The 23,654-nt window shown below is 38.2% G+C and overlaps 2 protein-coding genes across 4 annotated transcripts in view; both read right to left on the bottom strand.

The window, feature by feature from the left end:
* LOC147872800 (autophagy-related protein 16-1-like) overlaps positions 1-23,654 on the bottom strand; it is a 308,552-nt gene that overhangs the window by 167,361 nt on the left and 117,537 nt on the right. The window lies entirely within an intron of this gene.
* The window catches only part of LOC110827976 (Autophagy-related 16), a 154,058-nt gene continuing 133,515 nt past the window's right edge, over positions 3,112-23,654 (bottom strand). The window contains exons 9-10 of one of the 2 annotated variants that reach the window (XM_087355472.1): positions 6,505-6,680; positions 3,112-4,998 (exon numbers count right to left, since the gene is read on the bottom strand). In XM_087355472.1, coding sequence (XP_087211598.1) covers positions 6,507-6,680 — 174 coding nt within the window. In that variant the 3' untranslated portion in view covers positions 3,112-4,998; positions 6,505-6,506. Of the gene's footprint in view, positions 4,999-6,416; positions 6,681-23,654 lie in introns of those variants that run through there. The other variant, XM_087355471.1, reaches the window with a different exon arrangement.

The raw sequence follows: 23,654 nt of genomic DNA, 5'->3' as shown, positions 1-23,654 counted from the left end.
CACGTAAGCCAAACACAGTCAATACAATCTGACGTTTGCAAATGGCGCGTGTGACGTCAATTATGCACCTTTGCGTGGGCGGACTATGTGATCACAGATGATTCCCCATGTATTGCGCAGCTGGCTGGGGATTTTTCAAGCGGGGATTCCCCAGCAAACATCCTGTTATTGTTGTCGGACTGTAAAGGAAACTAAACTTTGCCGACAAAGTTTAGTAAAAAAACCCCAACACCAAAATCTACAAAAATCTGTTCAGCTATTCTTGAGTTGTATTTAGAAAAATAGATTGATAGAACAAAACCAATACGTTCCCTTCCTTCAACTTTTAGTTGCGAACGCGTTCGAGAAATTCTGCGGCTTTCTACGTCCATGTTCACTTGGCACTTGCCAAGAACCAAACAATGAGGACATAAACGGAAGTGGAGGTATAGATCCATTATTTCTTGCCCTTCGCATTAAATTGGACGCGGTAATCAAGAAAAAAAATCTCTCCCCTCTTGGTAGTCGAAGCCTTGGTGTTCAGCCTGTTTCCTAAAAAAGCACGTGTTTCACCTTTTTGACAACAGGTACTGAAAATGCAATCAAACACCAACTCCGTAGGCCTACATAGCAAATAATAATTTAAATAACTAACAATTTCACTCATAAAACCTCTTCTATCTGTCTACCCCAACGTGAAGTACAAGTCTTCGCAATTACAATATTAAATATACTTCGACAAAAAAATATTTCAGATAAAAGTCGAAACTTTAATTTAAAGGCTAATATCTTATATTTTGTAATTTTCCACGAATTACAGGAATATTCGATTCTATTTATATTTCCAGCAATTACTTTATATTTTGCTCAACAATTTTATCACGAACGAAGTGACTCAAGGAATATGCTTTGGACATATTAGTTAAAATTGATAAATCGATTCTCGTCTAATTATGGAAGCCATGTTATGGAATGGGACTATAAATTACTGACGTAAATGAACATATACTGTATTCTGGAATAAATGGTAGAGAAAAAGTACGTACCTGAGATAGCCTTTGTCCTCAACAATATCAGACAGACTGGCCAAATCTTGAACCTGAGTCTGCTTGGTAGGTGGTGTGTTTAACAATCACAAGACTGACAGTACAACCGAGATGTTATGGAAAAATAATTAAAACCAGGAGGGGGGCTTACGGCCTTTCGGTTTGGAGGAATTCATATTCTGTACGTGAAGACGACATCAGCAAATAAAAGGAAATGAGAAGCAAACCTTTGTTGGTTCAAATAACATTCCCCCTTGTGCAGACATTGAAGTAACGGTAGCTTTCAATAGTTGTTTACTTAAACATTAAATCTAGAGGAAGTGCCATCGATTGTGGGATTCTAAAGCGTAAAGCCTTGTGACCTACAACTCTACAATGCGTTACAACACAAGGCTACAATTGATATCCTCAAAGTCGGGTAGAATCTAAAAACTATACACAGAGACCAAAAATTAGCATACTACAAATATGATATTCTCACTTAAAAACATAAGCTACATTTAATTTAAAATACGTAACTTCATATTATACCACTTTACCCCATGGCTAATTAATATATGCGAAATAGATTGTAGTTTTACGTATTTATTAAAATATAAATGTATTAAATAATATTTTTAATTCGAGTTGTATCAAACCTCTATGTGCAAAACTTGTGATTCTATAAATGTTTAGCAGACTACTGCCTGCTTCTTGGTTTATTTAACGACATTTCGTCATCGGAATAGACTAGTATAGACCGACGCGAAAAGGAAAAATTATGAAATACCTAAGTTTTGAGGTTTAGAGTGATTGCCCAGATGACCGAGTTAGCGAGCACTTCTGAAACGTCGATAAACTTATACTTGACAACTCGCATTCTGCTACCTGCTTGCCGACACAAGGTAATGCTCACACACACACAGCGACAACCCAGAAGACAGCCATCTTCATTATGAAATTCGCTCACATGTATAATTGCATCCTGCGTCTGGCTAGCAACTGTCATGAACCTCTGTTGTTTTTGTCAGTGTATTTACTTGGGAGTTATTGTTGGCACAAGAGGAAATTCAATCGTTTCCTTAGAGGTATAAATGGAATTTACAGTCATCACTTTTATGTTACCGGAATTTTTAAATAAAAGGGAAAATATACAAAACTCGTGATGTGATAGGAAGTTGGGTCTAGGCCTATACTAGACGATTACGACTTTAAATAAAACACCCGACAACGTCTGGGTCAGATACCCTACACGTTAACATAATCGAAATCAGTTCAGGTGTTTCGGATATGAAATACGGGGACGGGAAACTCCCCATCCAGCGTTCCTGTATTCAAGGTATAGCACAGGCATGTCGACATCCGTCAGTTAGCGGCTTGCCTTTGCAAGGGACTCTGACGTTAAAGATAAACTGTTTAAGCATGTCTACTTCCAGATATCTGACAGCCAAGCACGTGGCTGTCATGGTTATACATTCTAAGCACGGAGAGAGAAGAAAAAACACTTTTACATTATAATATTACAGAATTGTTCTTGTTTGCTTTGAAGGCACAGTAACCTGACCTCTACCGATTCAAAATTATCAAGGATAATAATTATTTTGGATTGCGTAGGGTTCTCTGTACGGGGGATCAGATAATCACTAAACATTGATATCAAATTTAAGAAAGGATTTATCTTACAGTTAATTTATTTTAAATTCTACAAATTACGCATTTTTACTAAAAAAATACGAGGGAAAATCAAAGTCTAACGGCAATTTTCATTTACCTCAAAAGTAATGCAGACTACGGGAAGTTGATGGATATAAACAATGAGAACTTTTATACTTTTACACATTTGGTTTTCACTGTCTTGGAACAGATCTTACCCATCCCTAAGAGTAAATTATTGCCCATAACAATATATATAAATACGTGTTATTTTCAATAAAAAAAATATTCAGTCTTACAAATAAAAATATTTATATTTATGTAACTTTTAGAAATAACTTTTTAATTAAGAAAAAAGATACAATATTAAAATTCAAACGTTTATAATAATTTCAATTACATGAGTGAATCATGAATAATGATATAAAGATAATAAAACTGATCCCAGGTAAACTAAATTTGGAAGAGATATAGCGGGCCATTAAATTGATGAAATTATAAACAAATTGAATTCTAAAATAAAATTATAAAGTATTCTAATAGACTGCATAAATAGAATGTATCCTACGCACAAAGAATGGATATCACGATAATTATGACAAGATGTCTATATTGCAAATCCATTTGTAAGTCGGATACTGACACTCCATGACAATCGATTCAAGAATATTTGTCGATTGAAGCAGATGGTCTTCCTGTGACAGGTCCGGTATTGCTTTAGATTTTAACCAAGACTACATTTTTCTGACAAATGGCAAAATTCTCTAACATCAAATTTCATTAAAATCCGTTCAGTGGTTTTCGAGTTATGAAAAATCGGACAGAAAGACATACAAGGTGAAGTAAATATGTTCATTTTTTCTGCAATTTCGTTGCAAACGCGTCCAAATACAAGAAATTATATTAAAAAGAGCATCACGTAACGACCTGCTATCTATTACTTCAAATTCCGACTGTCTTACTAGAGACTTAAATAGAATTTATGTAAAAATAAAATGTCCCAGAGTCTTTATTACGAAATTCGTCATGCAAACGGCTAGCACACAGCCAGAACGGGAGATGGTTGTATGGTCCTTTATTAGGGAGGTTAGTATTAACCTGTGACAATCTACGAACGTGCGCGGTAAGAAAGCGGTTGTCTATATACCATCACGCTGCAATGAAACGGCTATCTCAGCGGCTGGCGGAAGTCTGACCTGGCCGGAAAGTAATCGCCGTGCACAGCAGAAACTAACTCGCGGTCAAGAGCATGTTTGTTGCCGCTCGCGACAGGTTTTGTGGTTTAAAGATAATAAATGATCGCATCATTCTCTGTGGTTTGCGGCAAGATCAACCTAGCATCCGGCAGATAACACTGATGTAAATATGACATGCCCCGTTTTATTTTTAAAATTTTAATAAGGTATGTTTCTTTACGCTCTACACTTTATACTGTTTTAAAAATGCGTCAACTAAGTCGTGTACGTGTCTCGAAAACTCTTTTAGTTTTGATAAACAAACTAAACGGTAGAACCTAAGTGTTAGCATTAATATTAGAAGTCTGTTTTAGGCATGAACCTGTGTCCCTCTATCTCCATAGAATTAATCTCAATCTCCCTACTTCTTCTCGACACTCCAAGTGACCGTTCTTCAACAGGTTTCCCGACAAAAATTCTCTGTGCATCCCACCTTCCGATTCTAGCTACCTGACCAATTTAACAAAGCCAGTGTCTCAAAATAAACGGTCACAAATAAAACTATTTTTACATTCAAATTCCATCATTAAGGTTATTTTCACCTTTGCTTCATTTTATAGTTTCCCTAATGCAATGAATGATGTATTTTCTTCTCCTCCCCAAATTCAACCTTGATGATGGAGAGGGTATATTATTCCGAAACTTTAGGACACAGCCAGACGAAGAGGCAAACCAGAAGACAATAAACTATAATAACATTTTTAACAACAATCATTTTTGTAAACAAAACCAAGCCACTTCATCAAAGTTTCGTAAAGTCAACTGTAAAATATTCACCTATTATAATCGATTATTTTCTCCTCCAGTATCCAGAGCATGAATGTGAATATAAACTTAACATTGTGCGATATCTCTGCCGCCATTGCACCAGGATCTACGGACGTAGATCCCAAAGTAGCTTACGGATGTGATACATCTCCTTACGTAACCAGCAACGAAGTCAATGCTCTCTTGCGCAGACAGCTCTCTCTGAGGCAAGGGTCGATCTTCCGACGGTGGCTGTGATACCAGTAAAGCGTGGGTGTGTTAAGAGAGTAGTCTACAAACAGCAATGGTTGCTAGTTGAATCCTGGCTGGCTAGCTTCTGTTGTTCAGGCTTGCAGACCCTGAAATATGACTGTACGCTTTATGCTTTACTAGCCACGTGCTACGAATCGGTTACACGTTTTGACCAAAAGCGGCATTAAACGATATATGAATGATCCTTGAAGCAGAGTTCCGAAAATACAGAACTTCCGGGGTGATCAACGCAGTGGTCAGCATTTAAAGTGGGGAGAAATTCCTAACGGTTTGTAACACGTAATTGAACACCCCGACTACAATTTACTCTAATGTTATATAGAACAGAAAAAAAAGATCCAATGTTTTCTGAGAATGAAGTAACTGTGTGGAAATTTTCGGTCATGTACTAGTCACATTTTTCGACAGTCATTAAGTTCCAATGACACTTCCTACATTTCGGGGGCTACATTATGAGAACAAAAGGATATTCGTCGTTATACATCTATTATACGTGAACTTGTGCACGTCGCTAAACAAAAGTAGCAGTAGTAAACAAAAAACCTAACATCATTCGTTAATAACACAGAAGTTTGGTCACCCGTAAACCCATTAACCACCAACATAATATGACATCGGAAATATATCGTAGTAGACACACGAAAATTGATAATTTAGCCTGTATTGCTCTTGCAGCCATTACAAAAACCTTAAGAAGTAGAGGTGGCTCAGAAGACTAATTTTCTCCTACATTACTGAGAACTGTTACAGTAAGGCACATAAATAATGCAACTAAACGTCAAAGTATAGTCTGCAGACACCAAACACATTTTCCCAGTCTTAATCAATACTTATTCTTCTGCTGAACAATAAATGTACTTACATACTAAATTAGTAACAATTTCGATAATTTCATTGCGTTTTAATGAAATATACGGGGACTCTATCAAATAATTTTTTATATCTGCTGCAGATTTGGGCGATATTTCTACCATTCTAATCCCATGTGTGGTATAGAAATAGTTCTTACAGCACGCTCATTAATTAGCTTTCTTCCGGACTTCAGAACTAGAATGTTTAATACATTTTGCCATCGCTTATCCTCCCTCCACCTTCTCCTTGGTTTCAAGATACGAACACATTCCCAGAATACACAAAATGTTCCTTTCATCTTACCAGGTCACTCCTTCCGTCTGATCCATACAGGCCGATATAAAACTTATTTGGTAGTCGTGCCTTGATATCCGAAAAATCTCTTGACAACCAATAACATCATACGTCATTCCACTAAACTTCAATCGATTTCTTACAACTTCGCTCTTTTATATACGTTACTGCCTTCACTACACTCCACTCAAATATTTCATTTGTTTTGCCTCAATACTTTCTTTACCCTTTGTCCCTAAAAGACAAAAGAAACTCTAGTAAATACTACTTCAGAGCGAAGCGAAAACTGCCTATAAGCAGAATTGGTGCTGACGGTTGTAAACCAAATTATTCCCAACTTCTACGTCCATTTCAATTTTAAGTTCAGATACACAAAACCAAGAAGAGACAAAAATATAGACAAGCATTCTACAAACACCCACAAACCTCAAGAAATTATAAACTACCTTCAGCGCTCAGAATTCAACATGGAACCTGTTCTGTGCAGACAGAATCCAAGCCACAGTTCCAAAACATATTTCTTTACCATCCATTTCAGTAAATCCTCCCATCTGCGTCTCGATTTTCCAAGTAGACCCTTCTCAAGAGGTTTCCCTACAAGGCCGTAAAATGGTGACTCAACCTGAAAAAGCGAATTTAAATCGCATGAGAAAGTTTATGAAACTTAATCTTAAAGTCAGGCTGAAAAATGGTCACAGATTTTTTTGGAATGGAAGTCAAGCACACAAAATGCTTTCTTGGGCTGATTCGCCATTTTACTTCAACAGACGCTCACGTGGTAATCATTGCTAGAGTTACGTCGCGTGATACTAAAACTTTTTTCTTTTTACATTTCCTCTTCAAATTATGAAAGTTTCATTTCGGTATTCCGTCTCGTTTCTGTTAAATAAATACTTCTAATCGCTCAGATCATTTCTCATTCTGTATGTATATCATCGTACTGACAGACTGTGGGCTTTAAACTACAGGTCTATAATCTTTGAGGTGAGTACAATTTCCATCCTCCATTTTATATTCAGTAATCAATAATAGTCTCTCGAAAGAAATTGGGGATCATCAACCTGTTTTTATTCTACACGATCCATAAAAGCGGCTTCCTCTACATGGACTCATGCATGAATATACATACGCAATTATATAACAAACTCGCTTGCTTTTTGTTAGTGACTGTACTGAAATAATAAAATTGCTTATTCATTATAACAATCTTATGAATACATTCCCGCTTACGAATGTTCTATTAGGCCTATTTACGTGGCGCCACACAGTGATTATTTTACGCATTAAACAGTTACAAGGTAATAAAACTACGGTGGACATAAAAAGCTTTTTGCGATACGAAAATCGGTTATGGTCGCCAGGAACCAGGTGGAAATACAAAGAAGGCAAAGAGTTTATGAAAATAAAACTATCAATGGAGCTTCAACTGCATGATGAGTGGCAAGAACATTCTATTGACATATTTTTAACAGTATTACTTTCCCACAAAAAATAAACCTATACAATATTTAATGTAGGTGTCAGGTGTTGGTTACATTGTATAGAAACCAACGTTTAGTTTCAACTGTCTCATCACAGGGTACGGATATTTCCGCATTCAGAGCTTAGTGAAGTCTTTAGGCGATGCGCATTGCATTGTGTCACAAGCTCAGTGCACCGTGGGGGGCAATTGGTGACCGTTACACAAATTTTGAACTTTTATGTGCCCTTATAAACTCGTAATGCCACTGAAACTAGCTCTCATTATAAAAGAATGGGATAATGAATTTTCCCAACATCACAATGCAAACTTATATTGAAGGCTTACGCGCACCGTTATGCTTATACCAGCCAAAGACATGCTATTGGTCGTCATGTGATGTGTTCAGATCCCGGAAAGGGCAAAGCTGTCAAGTTCTCATGATTTTTGATATTCTCTAAAATGCTTTATGTAAAAAATAACTCTTAAAAACTAGGTCCGTAGCTCCTAAAAAACATACCAAATCTCTGTCGAAAAAAGGTGTGTATGGAGATCATTGTCACTTATTATAAGAACCAAACGAAACCCGTGAATAAACTACAATCTGTGATGAAAGTATCGAGTTATTTGACGTTAACGGACGGGGTACACAAAAAAGTTTGACAAGAGCTTTTTCATCCAAACTAATGTCCAGCTACAAGATAGGGAATATGATGTGTCCCACACGATCGAATCCATAGGAAGAAAACTATTATATGGAAAAAATACGGGATAATCTAAAGAGAAAAAGTTTTTGAAAATCAAGTATATCCAGTCTCATCTGTTGGAACACTGACCTCAAGCGAGCTGTTACGACACTAATCCCTGCACTACCGCTAGTAACAATTAAAGATATTTCGCAACGTTGACATGACAGTGAAAGGGGAAAGGGGGATGTCTTTCCAGAGTTTCTTGTAGTGCCTGTGTCAACTTTACTACCGTTTTCAACAACGAAAATATATTCCTCTTTCGCTGCCATGTCAACTTCGCAACAAGTTTTATTACTGATAATGTAAATAGTGTAGTGAAGTAACAACTTGCCCTAGGTAAAAACTTCCAAACCTTAAGATATGAAACACATAATTTCCAAAATCTTTTCCTTCTTTGCATTTCTCAGCATTTTGCCAAATACCAGAGTGCCCTTATGACCACGTACTTATAGGACACTCTGTATAACGTATATCGAACGTTATTATTCGATAGACAGACTGAAGACGAATTCGGTTTGGGTACCATTAAATACACGTTTTTCATTTTTTGCATTAGTTCTTCTACCCCACATTAGAGTTTGACCTCAGTCACTGATATCTAAAACAAGATCAACAAAACTGTCACTATAATGACAACCAATCATCTGAAGCGTGTACAGACATGGGCCGAAACTACGCTTATATTAAATGTACCCCAGACAATGAACGTCCAGGAAACATCCTTATGTCATGACATGAGGTTACTGCCACAAGATTTTAGAAACAACCTCAGTGCGTTGGTTTAATAAACATAAAGGTGCCAAAAAAATTTTTTTTTGTTTATTTAACGCAAGGGACTATACAGCGTCGAATGAGAGTTTGCTTAATAACTATTGGATCAGAAAGGATATGAAAAGAAGGCAACGCAAAGTCTCAGTCAGGACAGCCGGTCTTTTGGCTTGCATTTGAACCCTGGACCTCCCAAATTTGAAGCAGGAGTGCTAACCAGTCGGCAACAACATGCAGATAAGTCAAACGCCTTTCAATACAGATTAGGTGTTTAATAGAGGAAAGTCTGAAATTTCACTAGCAGCTAATGAGCAATTCTAGCACCAAGGAAGTTAAAAATAACCAAAACGCACATAAAATAAACATAGTCTGTGTTTGCCATGTTAGGTAAAAACGTAGTTCAGGTTTTCCACTTGTAGCCACGAAGGAAATGAATCTGGTTAGATCTGTCTAGCGTGAAGCCAACAACATCAAGTACAGAGACTAGCAATCGTGGTAATGAAGAAATTAATAATTAACAAATGCGTTTATTTTCAACCTTTTGTGTTTACTGACTCCTGCAGGCGAGAGAAACATTCGAAGACTGCTGAGGAATTTCTGCTCATCGCTACTCTTTTGAGGTGCCAACGAAACGACTTTACTGAATCGTATCTTTACATACACACAACGGCGGCCGGATAAGACATGTCAGGACAATGATGATATGCTGAAAGAGCTGGTGATGATGGTGATATTCTGGTTCTATTCGATTACGTGTGATTACTTAACGACGCACGTACTTGCTCACACTAAGCCTATATAGTGTCGAATAATATGATTAAAGAATAATGAAACGGAAAGGATGTGAAAGGAAGTGGCGGTGGACCCACGATTTGCGTTAGGAAAACCACGAAAAAATGCTCAATCAGGAAATTCGGTCTCCGAAATGAGATGTTAATAACAGACCTCCTAAATACGACGCAGGAGTGCTAACCACTCGACCGCGACGTTCGAAGATGAGCTAGTTCTGGAAGTGGTGGAGGTTGTAATGATGACAACAGTGACTTGTGGACAATGAACTATGGGGAAAATGCAAATGGGCTTGCTTCCTTCGCCAGTGCTGGTAACAGGGTTGAGTTGCGTGCGGGAACGATCAGTCTCTTATCAATTTTCATGTGAAATATCTCTGACAATTGTAAATGAAGTTATTGCGTAGGATATTTGCATTGGCAAACGCTTCACCATTTAACGCTAAAGGTTAGCCGTTTTGAAATGGGAATAAAGTTGTTTAAAGGAACAAACTAGACGTTTACAGTAACTGAGAACCTCTAATAGAAATCAGATGAAACGCGGTAACTTAATCGAGGCGTGCAGCATGAACAGATGATATGGGAAATGCATATAAATTTTGATCGTAAAAAGGATATACGACATGCATACAAAATTTTGATCGGGAAACTGAACAACACCGCTTGACTTACACAGTGAATAGATGACAAAACAATATTAAGACGAAATTCATTTGAATGGGTGTTTGAAATTTTAATGGCATTGATGAGATTCACAACAGAATCGAGAGACGAGATTCTGTTAACGCTGTGATACACTACCGATATAGGCCTACAAGAGCAGATAATTTCCTGACTAGGCCAGCAACCACGATCTTTCATAAAGGTACAATACTACTAGGATATTGCCCTTACTACCTAGGTAGCTGCTTCTAGTGTAATGTTGCGTAACACGTTCTTAGAAAACACCGGCTTTGAAAACCTTGGACCCCAATTCTCAATGTATCGTGAGTAAAATTTAGTAACATAAAGAACAGATTCGTCTGACCTTTAATATGGAGAAACTTATGTCTTTCCTCCACTGTATCCAATCGAATTTCATTAAACTTATCGACTGACATGTTGTATTTCTTCAACCAACAAATTTCAATTACAGTAGCTCGAGAAAATTCACTTACTTGAGAATTTCTGAAACTAAGCACGCTTCAGTTAACTTCTGGTCTGGGATCTAAATTAATATGTTGCTTCTTTCTTCCCACTACCGAAATGAGCAGATCTGCTCTGTGAAACAGAATGTCGGCCATTACGCAGGACGCGTGACTGATATGTTACAGAGATATAGAATAATTGCTCTGTGCAGCGATGTGATTACCGCGTACCGCCTGTCTCCACAAAAGGAATGGTACAAATTAACTCAAACTGGATTCAATTTAGAATTGAAAATGAAATACATATATATCCAAGATTATTCTTGCAAGGAGACTTAAAGTAAGGTATGCCAAGGAGGTTAAAATGGAGCGACTTTCAAATAAATAATCAGACATGTAATTCCCAACTGCATTAATTTACAAGTGGTACATATGTCTCGTCTACGTCATAAAACAGCAGTTCAGAATTAAAAAGAATTCAACAATTAGAGAGTTTGCCAACAGTAAAGAGCCTATGACAGCAAACACTAATAGGTACTGGCATATTCACTGAAAAGGAATATAAAAAATAAATAAAAATAAATAAAATGTCCTCAAAGGAGACGTTTTTTTATATAACATATATCCTAATATCTGCAAATGTAATTTTAAGCAATAGTACACCTGGCTGGAAAAATTTGTTTCGGTGCACTGCTCAAACGAAAGGTAAAAATTTAATCTTATTTACCTTATGTGCACACAGATACCAACGGCGTCCAATGGTAATTTTTTCGTCCTTAAAACCGTTTATAAATAGCATCGAGATGTATTCTAGAATAAAGTGTTCTAGAATTCAAACAATATCAAATTAAATAATATTAACGATGAGATTAATGAGTCAATTTATTGTTCACCAGATTTTTAAGTAAAATATAATTTAAGCACACAGATTGTTAAAGAATATTCGGGCGGAAACTGATACTTCGCATAACCAAAAATAAAATTACAGTTTACAAATTATACTCCTGTAAACCTTCAGATCCGTAATATCAGTGCATAATGTTTATCTTAGCTCGAAAATAATAGCTTATGGATACACAGTGAAATATGTGTGCAGTACATCTGATGAGAAGAAATCATAAATAGTTTCTTACATTCGTTACAACCATACTTCAATTCCTAGCCTCAAGGCCCGTGCACTACGTTCCATGCGTTAGAACCTTACAGGTCTTGGTTATGAAACAGAAAATCCACAACGATTTATATAATAACAAAAACTAAAAGTTTAAGTGTTGTTTTTATTTATGGTTTCATGTCAAGATATAATTTCTGATATGAAAGTCCAATATCCTTCGTGAAACAAAGACACTAATTGATTCTCGGATAATATAACTTATTTTTCCTTTTTGCTTTCCTGTAGGTCAGACGGATACATAAGACTCTTGAACGGAGTGATTTTCAGCCGAATTGGTGGCTGGAGCGTGCACCAATCACATGTACTGTACCTTGGTAGGAAGTAAAGGAGGGAGGTGGAGGTTCTTAACAGACTGAGGTCTAGCTGCTTATCAGCATACCGCCTTTGCGCTGATTGGTCACTCACAAAGAGCAGAGCTCGACTCAGCCGCCAATTCCGCAGACAAAACACAATAGTATGGCAAGAGACACTGGAATGAGTCTCACAACTGTTATGAAACTTATTAACAGTGTTTGCTGGCTCAGTATTTCACTCGCTTACGACCTCTACAATCATAGAAAAATCCATCAAGATGTCACAATTTGCCTCGGGAGAATTGCCATAGGGTAATGCAGAAATTTACATTACCACTTGTTTCTGATTGTTCAAATCAATTAAAATGAAAACAACACGGAGATGGGTGTCTTCTGGGCTAAAGTTTTCCAACCTTCCAGAGGTACCTGCTGCCTCCATTATCATCACAAGACAATCTTCACACTCGCCGCAGTGTGAGCCTCAAATCCTACATAATAAACATAACTTATTCTGTTCATAAAAAGTATAGGCATGGTTGGTCTCTCAATGTTTTCGGGCGGGATTACTTCATCCAAAAACCTTGAACTACCTGCTTTGGTATTATTTAAATCGTCATTCTGTACGGTCTGCTGGTATCAGCCAGTTATTTCGGTAGCCTTCACTGATGATAATTGAAACCTGTAGTTTTTCTTTTGTATTTCGTGATTAAATACACACCTAGTTTTTCAGATAATGTTCGTTGCTATTGGCAGGACGTGTGCGCCATTCGTCCGATGCAGAATAGAAATCAATTTCTGACGGCGCAGACCCTAGTAACAAGAAATTTAAAGAGGTTGTAGTGGCGGCTATGGTGGGGTCCACTGAAGTCTGCGTTTGAAGAGTCTGGAGTGAGGAAGTCGAATTTGTGAATATGTTTTCACATTTAATCTACATTATAAAGAAATGTTGTAAAGTTGTTACTTTAAATACGATATGTGAAGATAATGCTGTAACAAACTGTATCACTTTTAAACACACAACAACTTTCCATCCCCGTCATCTTAAACGGGTCATGCGCTATGCTAGTATTGTAATGTTCAGTAAAATTCATAGACATCTCATTTTTGAAACTGCGAGTTAATGTACGTATGACCTATAAAAATAAAAAAAACTATTTTCCGAAGCCATAAATTCTTACAAACACGTAAGTCACGAAAGTTTTATTTGCATTTTTTCATACTTAAATGGCCTAGCCCTTAATGTGTAGCAGATATACATACATTATAATAAATCTAACGCCCACACACAAACACAACGATACAGAGCATAAGTAATTTTCCCTTATACAGGGTTATTCATAATTCCCTGACACATTACCAAAAATCGCTAGACTTCAAGGGTGCAATGGATTGTAACATAGGACATGCCGATAGAAAGAGAAACTCTCCAAGTTTATTTCACATACCTCATAAATGCTCAATAACTATGCGCTGCTTCGTTGGCCATCCCAATCACCTGACCTGACGACATGTGATTTTTTTATTATGGGGTTACGTTAAAGACCAGAGTTGCATCTGCTGTGATCTTCCTCTAAATTATTAAAATAATATTAATTCTTATATCTGTATTGTTACAAGTACATTAAAAAATTAAATCCGTGGCGTAACAGCTCCAGAGAGCCAAAGCCGACTAGCTGGCCTCACGTTCACATGCCTAAGCAGAGGTGAACGATCATCCAACCAGATACAGGGTGACGTGTGGTCAGCACGACGAACCACCAGCCATTGCTAGTTTTCATGACCGGATTACGCTACCCATTGTAACTCCCCAATTTCCTCACGATGCTGGGTTGGCACCGGTCCCATACACTGGTCGAAAATCTCATGAGAAAATTTCTTCTCCCCCGAGACTCGAACCAGCGCGCATTCCGTATCGCCGGTCCGAAGCATGATGCCTCAGACCGCGCGGCTACGGCGCGGGACTGTTACAAGTACATACGCACTGTAAATATAATTATGCAAGTAAATTTACTGAATTTGTTATTTAACTCTATTGATCTTTGAATAAGCCCAAATATACAAATGTTGAGGAAGTGACTGATTGTAAAGGAAGGCACAGTGAAGTAGAATAAAAGCGCTTTCTCAGAACCCATGGCTATTTTAACTCTGCTTCGTTTTCAACCTCCGACCTTCTTTCTTTGTTATAAAAGAGGTTCAATCCCGGGTGTACAACCAACCTCTACCTTCTCAAGAAACCGCGGGGCCTTTCAATGTTACTATTCTGACCCGCGGGCAACTGGCCTTTTATAACGCCTGTACGTTTCCCAAAGAAACTAAGGACCCCGGTACCCATTGTAGAGGAGGCTGGGTGGTCCCCAGAGCCGGTCTGGACGCAGAGACTAGAGGAAAAATCCTCTGCCCCCGTCGGGGATCAAACCCCGATAGCCCAGCCCTTCTGGGTTGTCGCACCATGTAGTATAGAAGTTTACCGACGTTTCAGAGGTGCTTACTGCTGCCACCATCACGATGATGAGGCAGCCATCTTCATACTGGGCACCGTGAGAACCTCAAATCTCACTTACAATGTTAAGTTCTTCAAAGTTTTAAAAGTCAATGTTCATTGTACTGTATGCAGATGGTTGGTGGTTATTGCAGAAGGCTGCATGTCGGAAACCATCGAAAGGAATTGCTGAATATCCACAGAAGAGTTTCTGTAACCAGCTACAGACATGAGCAATTCAAAGTCGTCCATTATCTGCCACGTCATCAGCCTTTTCATATGGAGACTGTCAGATGATATAGGAAGAAATTTATGATACTGATTAATTACTAATCCCGCCGCCATTACGCAGCGCCTTCTATAAATACATGTCTCACTCAATGGGAAAGTTCTGAGTCACCTAATGACAAATTCTGATGGCAAAATAATTTCGATCTCTGGAACGTATCAGGCATGACGGAACGTCCCACATCACTGTCAGCAAAAGGTCAAGATAACGATGTTGATCTTGTGGGCTGTAATGTCTTGTGGACTCTTAGGTAGTTACTAACGTTTCGGATAAACACAGTGTCTCCATCTTCAGGGCTGAATAGAGCATGTTTCTCTGAAACATTCCCACAGCGCAGTAAAATTCTCCGTTGCATACCAACACCCCGCTGTTAACATATCCAAAGTGCGGTTGTCTCCTTAGAACGCTCGGTCCAAATCGGCTGTGTTCCATTGTTCAAACATTTCGATATAAAAACCGAAATGGATGAACCTTATTTGAAACCCCACGCATAGATGGACGAATGATATTAAGACTGGTCTTTATGAAATTGGGTGTTGCGATGAGAAGTAGGTTTACCAAGTTCCTGATAGACGCCAATGGCTAAATCTTATAAACGCTGTTAACAGTTCTTCGGGTTCCATGAAAGGCAGTAAAATCTTTGACCATCAGAACGACTATTAACTTCTAATAGAAGCGCTACTCCTTGGAACAAGTTTTTAAGACTATTGGTTTCTTGCCCTTTCTTTCACGGGGTGATGGGTGTGTTCAAAGGTCGAGCATGTTAAATTTATTTATTTCCAGGCCTTCACACAACCTGTGAATCGAAATCTGTTCAAGCCGATGAGTTAATAAGACGGAAGAATATGTTTTGGGCAAGTTATTTTTAATTTGTAATTGAACTTTCAAGTGGCGATATGCCGATAACCAGTTGATATAACAAATAGGTGGCTACATATATGGACGTAAGTTACGAATACAAATCTTGTCAGAAATCTGACAAAGCCCTCGACAGACAGACCAAAACATGTAGTTCCTGTCGACAGAAGTATTTTACGTTTATAACTCGGGTTCAATGACATACGCTTATAGTCTGAAGTAGAAATTTTGTTAACAAAAAAGTAGTTCAATGTAAACAACACACAGATATTATAGAGTGATGGTCCTTTCACACACATAATTCCAAAGCCTCTTGAAATGTCACCAATGAAGATTAATGACGTATGTTAAGAACGGTCAGGAAACTCCCGAGCTTCTCGTACTTGCAGAATACCACAGAACCACTCCACAAGACCCGCCTCCATTAATCACGAGAGCCGAAATACTTTGTAATATTACATCGAAAGCAATTACCGTCCATCTATTCGCTTCCCCCAACGAACAGCACATGTACTGCCTTAGAATTAACCAAAATAAAAATTAATATAAGAAAGTAATGTATCATCGGCAAAGCCATTTCAAAGTTCAGGCTCTGCGCCGACTGAAAAGCATAATTACACACATCGAAATTATTAGTACTAACACAATCCTGTCATATTATGGAGACCATACTTCTGCCTCATTAAACATATTTCGCGCCACAATTACAACTAAAGCGATGTATTAAATTAATAATAATATCTGTCATTTCAAACAAGGTCCATCTCCATAACTTTGAAAGCTACAGTAAATTCAACCAGTTTATGAAGCGGCTAATGACACAAGAGAAACTAATGGAAGTTATAATTTTGCAACCATCAGCCACTGAACTTTCCAAACAATCTCGTAAATATTAAGTAGTAAATTACTACACCTAAATATAAATGAAGCGTGGATGGAACATTCTTTATGACAGATTCAATAACTTGGGCCAAATCCACAAATTAAATTCTTCACACCAACGTCTGAGGAGCACTTTTGAAGCTTGCCACTGAGTTTTTGAAATTCTGCACCAACAAGAAACAAGTCAGAAAGGACATGTTGGATACAAGATTCAAGGTATGTATTCTCGAGGAGTTTTGTTTGTCTCTGGTTTATCATTCATCTTGCAGTTCGTAAACGACACGCTTCAAATGATACGACCACATGAGCGTGTGTAGTACAAGCGATGGCCTGTGTCGTCATCAGGCCATCTCCAAGAGCGTGACTTGCGCGTTTAGCAGGTACGATCTGAATTTGCTATACGTTATGTCCTTGCGAGGACGAGCAAACGTCCGTTGACACTGACAAATATATTTATAAGTAAACCGTTCACTCGTATTGCCTATTTAAAATATAATTACAAGCAATATAGAAAATAAGGGAATTATGAAGACGGTTGTCTTCTGGATTTTTGCACCGTGTAGTCTAGTAGAAGTTTACTGGGGTTTCATAAGTGCCTGCTGCCTACATAATCAGGGCTGCAACTCATCGTCCTGACAATGGAGGCAAGAATCACAGCTGAAGCGCTGATCGATGTCTACCAGACTACACAATGCAAGAACCTGGAAGACATTCATCTTCATACTCGCAGTCGTGAGAACCTAAAATCTCACAAGGGAGATATAACAGTGTCCCAAAAAGTTGTATACTCAATTCTGAGGTATGCAACTGTTCTGTGTACATAAATTTGGGACGCACAGTATTTCAGTACAGAGTACTCCTTGGAGAAGTTTTTGGAGAAACAGGCAAATTTCAAGGTGATCTTTTACATGAAATGCTATTTTGGACAAATACGAACCAAAATCAAACTATCCCGGTAACTTACTGCAGAGCCCTTAACACCAAATTCCATCTAAATACTTTCTGTAGCATTAAACAGGACACACACAGACGGGCAGACGGACTTGCCATATTACATTAAAAGCTGGATGTAAGCAATCAGAGCAGGCAAGGACTCCGCAGGTCATCGTGACAGCTTGAAACTTCCAAATAACGACTTATGTTCTATGAGAATTGATAATGGTTCTCACATCAATATTATACCTCCATAATTAGTCCCATCAACATGCTAACTGACTACAGTGCGCCCACACCATCTCCCGCTCATCCTATTAATACATCAGATACTCATTCGCCTGACTACCTTGTAGGTTACTTATCAATGCTATTTCAATAACAGATGTTACACATCACAGACTGACTTACTTAGGATACTTAGGCGACCCGTTCTTCGGTGCCTTGAGCATCTGCGGGTCCCAACATTCGATGGCTTTGATCTATTATACATTCGGTAGGACTCCTTGGACGAGTGATAAGCCCGTCGCAAGGCCACTACCTCTACACAGGACAGCACAACACAGAAAGACGCGGACAAACATCCATGGCTTGAGTGGGATTCAAACCCACGATCACATTGTCCAAGCGGCACAAGGCCCACGCCTCACAAGGCAATGGTCCTGTTGGTCATGTCGAAACCTCACCTGAAAGTTTGATATTCCACAGAGCCCATCTAGTAATGATTGTACACAAAATTTCAGCTGTTGATACGTTGTGCAAGGATGCGAAAAAATTGATCAAAATTCGAATGTGCATTTAAAATTCGCGACATTGCGCATGCGTCTGACGGCAATGCGCCTAGCAGTGGCGCGGTATTCATCGGTACATTGCAACGGAGAGCGTGGTCTAGGCGCTGAATTTTGAGCAATTTTTTCGCACCCTTGCACAGCAGCTGAAATTTTGTGTACAATCATTACTAGATGGGCTCTATGGAATATCAAACTTTCAGGTGAGGTTTCGACATGACCAACAGGACCATTGCCTTGTCAGACCGCGCGGCCACTGTGACGGCACACATCAAAGACGAAGGTAGATATTTGACGATGAATCGTAAGTATAAGATAGGAGAAAGCCATAAGCTATTTCGAGACAATCCCTATCATAGCATTCACTTGTAGAGACCTAGGAATACAACGAAAAACTTCACGATAGCTACTGGTAGATATTCGAGCAGGGTACATTCCAAATAAAAATATATAGAGTTATGAACACCAGCCATCAGAGTTCGATTAGGCTGTTTACCCTCTGAAGACGAGCCTTGTGTAAATTATATTTCAAAAATCCAGTTCTTTCCTCAAATAAAACACAACACTTCACCATTAAGGAAATAATCGCTGTTTACATTGTGAATCTTACGAAACCCATAAGTACGAAATGCAGAGTTACAGATTGTTAAAGCAGATGGTGTATATATTTACAATTCGATTTTAAAAAGGTTAATGACTGGTCGAAAGAACAAAACCAGTCTGTCCCCGAGGACAAAGTTGCAGTCACTACTCGCATTGTTTCGTAATGAAACCGCATGATCCGATCTCAAACCAACCGCTGACCCTCTCGCATGTTAAAAATGAATCAGACAGAAAACATTTACGTGATCCGAATACTGGAATCCAAGTTTACTACTCTTACTTATTAAAACCAACAGATGTTCCAATTTGTATCACATTTCTAAATACCTTCGCCATAATCAGAATGCGTACTTCCATTCGTAAGTGTAGAAGTAACTGTGTGCTCAGCAACTGGTAAAACTGCTCTCAGAACGATGTTGGTCTTCTGGGTAGTACCAATGTGAGGACGTATAAGTGGATGCCATTGTTTCGGAAACATTATCTCCATCTACAGCCCCGAAGATGAAGACAGTATATTTCTCCTACAGGTCCACACAATGATATTGAGCAGATGACCAACATCGACATCTTCACCGCCGTGATAACCTCAAATACGTATTATACAAATGCTACCATCAATTTTAGTGTGCAAGGCCACTGTTGTAACGCCATACATCATGAGAGTTCTGCCATGGAGTTCAAGAAAGATAAATGGAGTTTGCAATGATTATAGATTTGTGACAAAGGTTACACCACAATTACGTTAGGCTGCTGAATGATTTTTAGCCTAATGCCTTCTCTTGAGGAAGGATAGCACCAATAATCACTCACTAATCATTGCATCATCAACGACAAATGCTTCTGCCTGGCTACCAGCACGCCGCCAGTCCACTAAAACTGGAGAAATATAAAAGAAATGTTTTACTATTTAATGCAACAGCGATATATCCTTGTTTGTTTTGTATATTTTCTTCTCATTTTAAACTAATTCGCTTAATTTAATGTATTTATTATTACAAAGATAGTGACGCATTCAGTAGCAAGCTGTATTTGTGTGTTAACGTCCTTTACACTAACGTCATTTTTTGATAATCTTCTTATTTTAATATATTTATTATTGCGTTCTACTCTTGTGCTCTATCTGTAATTAGCCTTATGGCTTGATGCAGCACACTAATAATAAAGACCTGAATATAATTATTAAAATTTATCAGTAACAATATTTCAGTTTAGCACGACCAAAGTTCTAAATTAGGATTTGCCAATGTCCATTACTGAAATCTACATAATTTCTGCTGCTGATAACATTGTTAAATAAACCACGAACATATAAATTACAACCCGGCCCGAGAAACAAATTTAACATCTCCGAACAAGAAACAAATGCGCTAACCGGTGAACCAAGAAACATGTTTTTTTTTTCTGTTTAACACACAGAGTGGTCCGAAAATATGGCTCTTTCCCAGTTTCATGGGGCTGTCGTTATACTGGCAACTACCTATTACTATTTTTGTATTAGTCAAAACGGCTGGGATAAAACCCAGAATGCAGTTAGTCCTAGATAGGGATCGAATGGTCAACTTAAAAAGGCCACGGATTTCATCACGACTGCTGTCATCATTTTCGAGAAATTCTTTCCACAACTCCCGAAATGCTGTGTATATTAAACAGTTCTCAACAAAATGGTTAAGGAAACCGGAGTGCATTATCAAAAGTACAACCCAATTGGGCCGGCCACTTAACAGGGCATGAAACGTAACAGAACAGAAATGGTTCTTAGCTTTTATTCGTCCGCGTGATTAATCTTCTGACGGGGTAAAGCGAGGGAAACAAGAGAAAGGTACACGGTATCGGACATGGACCATAAAAAAGGAGTTTTATCCATTACACTCTTACAGATTAAAATGTAATAAGAAATTATGAAATAAACATCTGACGTCTACTTTATTTTAAATGATTTAATCAAAAACAGAACCAATCAAAACTTACAAATACGTAGTAACACAAATTATTCATTACTTTTGTGCACAGACCACACATATTAAGCACTTCAAGACAAAGCTCGGAGTAAGTTTTACTGTAAAAACTTTCTGTATTTCAGTGTTTGCGGATCAGCCATAATGTTAAAAAAAATTCGTAACGGGACCCATTTTTCATGAACAATTTAAAAGAAAATATTTCATATACAACTCATATTAGTTAGCTAACGGTCCTAAGAAACATGTTACACGTTCCTAACACCACAATTCCTTGTTTATAATAACCAATTAACATATTTTAAGTTTTACAAAAATAAATGTATTTACAGACAGTGGTCTTCTGAGTTATTTTACTGTGTAGCATTTTGAATGTGTACCAGCGTTTCGGAAGAAAACAGTAACTTCATCTTCAGGGTTTACGTGACAACCATCCGTACTCACACCACTGTAAAAACTTCAAATCTTAGAGGGTAACGTTTAATAAAATGCTATTTCACGTGATTACAAACTAAATTTGATTCTTGTCTCAAGTTAATATCATAACATCCAATTAAAACAGTCTCAGAATCTGAATTACGCCCATGCAATTTAAATAAAAACGCATATATCATGCAAAAGTTCAAAATCGTGTGTTGATACTAACTCCATAGAAGCTGAGGGCGTTATGTTATTAACGGCATGTCAACGCACCGATCCCTATCAAAGTCAAGAGGCATCACATATGTACCATGCACAGAAACTAGTTTCATCCAAACGTGATTTGCAAAACGGGAAACCTAGCAAACAAGGTTTACATTTACACAAAGCTTTTCTCAAGAAAACAACATATAATTTTCGAGATAAATTCAACTTCATCCTCTGAAATAATCTACTTAAAAGGAGATGTCTCCATTGATGTGACCTATCAACGAAACAGTATTTGCACTTTCAGATACATCATTACTGTGTCAATGTCCACGCCTATACAGACTCATAAATAGTCTACATAATCTACACGTAGCTTGCGAGTATTCTACTACAAAAATACGCAACTGTCCTGCAAATGTATACTCAAGATATTTAAAACCTATCCACTAGCAATCTGGAATTTTTAGAAACCTAAGTATAATGAGATTCAAAACGAACTCGCAGGGAGAGACGAAATTTCCTGGCCTTGTGAATGAATAATTACAGCGTCTTACGTTTAATAATACCAAAAGATACGACAAAAACTCAGAATCGACACTACGAAATTTATCAGATGGCTAATAGTAAGGACTTGCGAACTCAGATGGAACTAGTCAGAAGCAATATTACATTTCTGGTCAACCGGTAGTTCTCTATTATGGAATGTCTGCACACCTCGCCGTTATGGGTTGATCTCCAGCCAACGATACTCCTTTTGTTGTGTTGAGTAACAAAGTATTTGTGCAATGTGATTACGACATTATACATTTTTCTCCGAGTAGTAGAAGAAACAACATAAACATTCGGCTTTTAATTATAAAGAATTCAGGCAGATGAAACAGATGACTGCAGTTGGAAAGTAAAGAGGGGGGCGGTCAGTGCAAGGACGGACTGGCAGCCACAAGGACGGACGTACGCAGAGAGTGAGCGAGCGTGGAGTAACGAACTCATGTCCCCATTGGTTATGGGGGGTGGGGGGTGGAGGAGGGAAGGAGCCACCGGCCTGCCCGGGCCGTTCCACTTTGCTGGCTAGCATCATACTATATATCTTTCGCTCAGGATGACTCTCCTTTTTAAAAGTTCTGCACGTTCTAGCGAGAGCGAAGAGCTCCATGTCATTTGTCGCGTTTTTCGAAACAATGGAACAGGAGGTCCCATTGCTGGATCCCACTGTTGCGCAATAGGATCTAAGGGTTCCCATTATTGTATAAGAATGACTTGTGACGTAACAATTACCTCGAATCGCATTAGTACAACAACGACCCAAGTGACACGGCGCGAATAATGCCTTTGGCATATCAGCGTACTCCAAACAGGGAACCACTTAAATCTTCTTTACATATTCCATAATCTCCATCTTCTTCCACGACAAACCTTTTGTCTTTTCCCTCCAGGTACACTTCCAAACAAAAAATTCTTTATGTGCTTTGTGTGTTTGTGGACACAGACCCCTATCTTACGTATTCATCTTCATGGTTTGCACAAGGCACTGTCTTTAATTGCACAAGTTTATTGCCACGAGCAGGATAGGTTACGCACCTGACTGAACGTTGTGACTGAGTCTTTAAGAAAAACCTTGCATATTTCAGTTATGTATAAAGCATATCACATCAGCTTATAACCGAGTTCCTCACACACTGAAGTTCTGTGAACCAGTTGTTTCAAACTACAAATTCTCTGAACTTGTAAGCCCACGACGTCAAATTTGCTCGAAATCTGTCAAGTAGTCTGGATTACACATGCGGACTGACACGAAGAGATTAGACAAGGAGGGGGGTTTCC

This window comes from Zootermopsis nevadensis, unplaced genomic scaffold (genome assembly GCF_977971745.1).
Source record: "Zootermopsis nevadensis isolate Lab colony 2312 unplaced genomic scaffold, Znev_1.0 Znev_ptg000024l, whole genome shotgun sequence".
NCBI classification, from domain to species: Eukaryota; Metazoa; Arthropoda; class Insecta; order Blattodea; family Termopsidae; genus Zootermopsis; species Zootermopsis nevadensis.
This window is presented reverse-complemented; position numbering and strand designations above follow the sequence as displayed.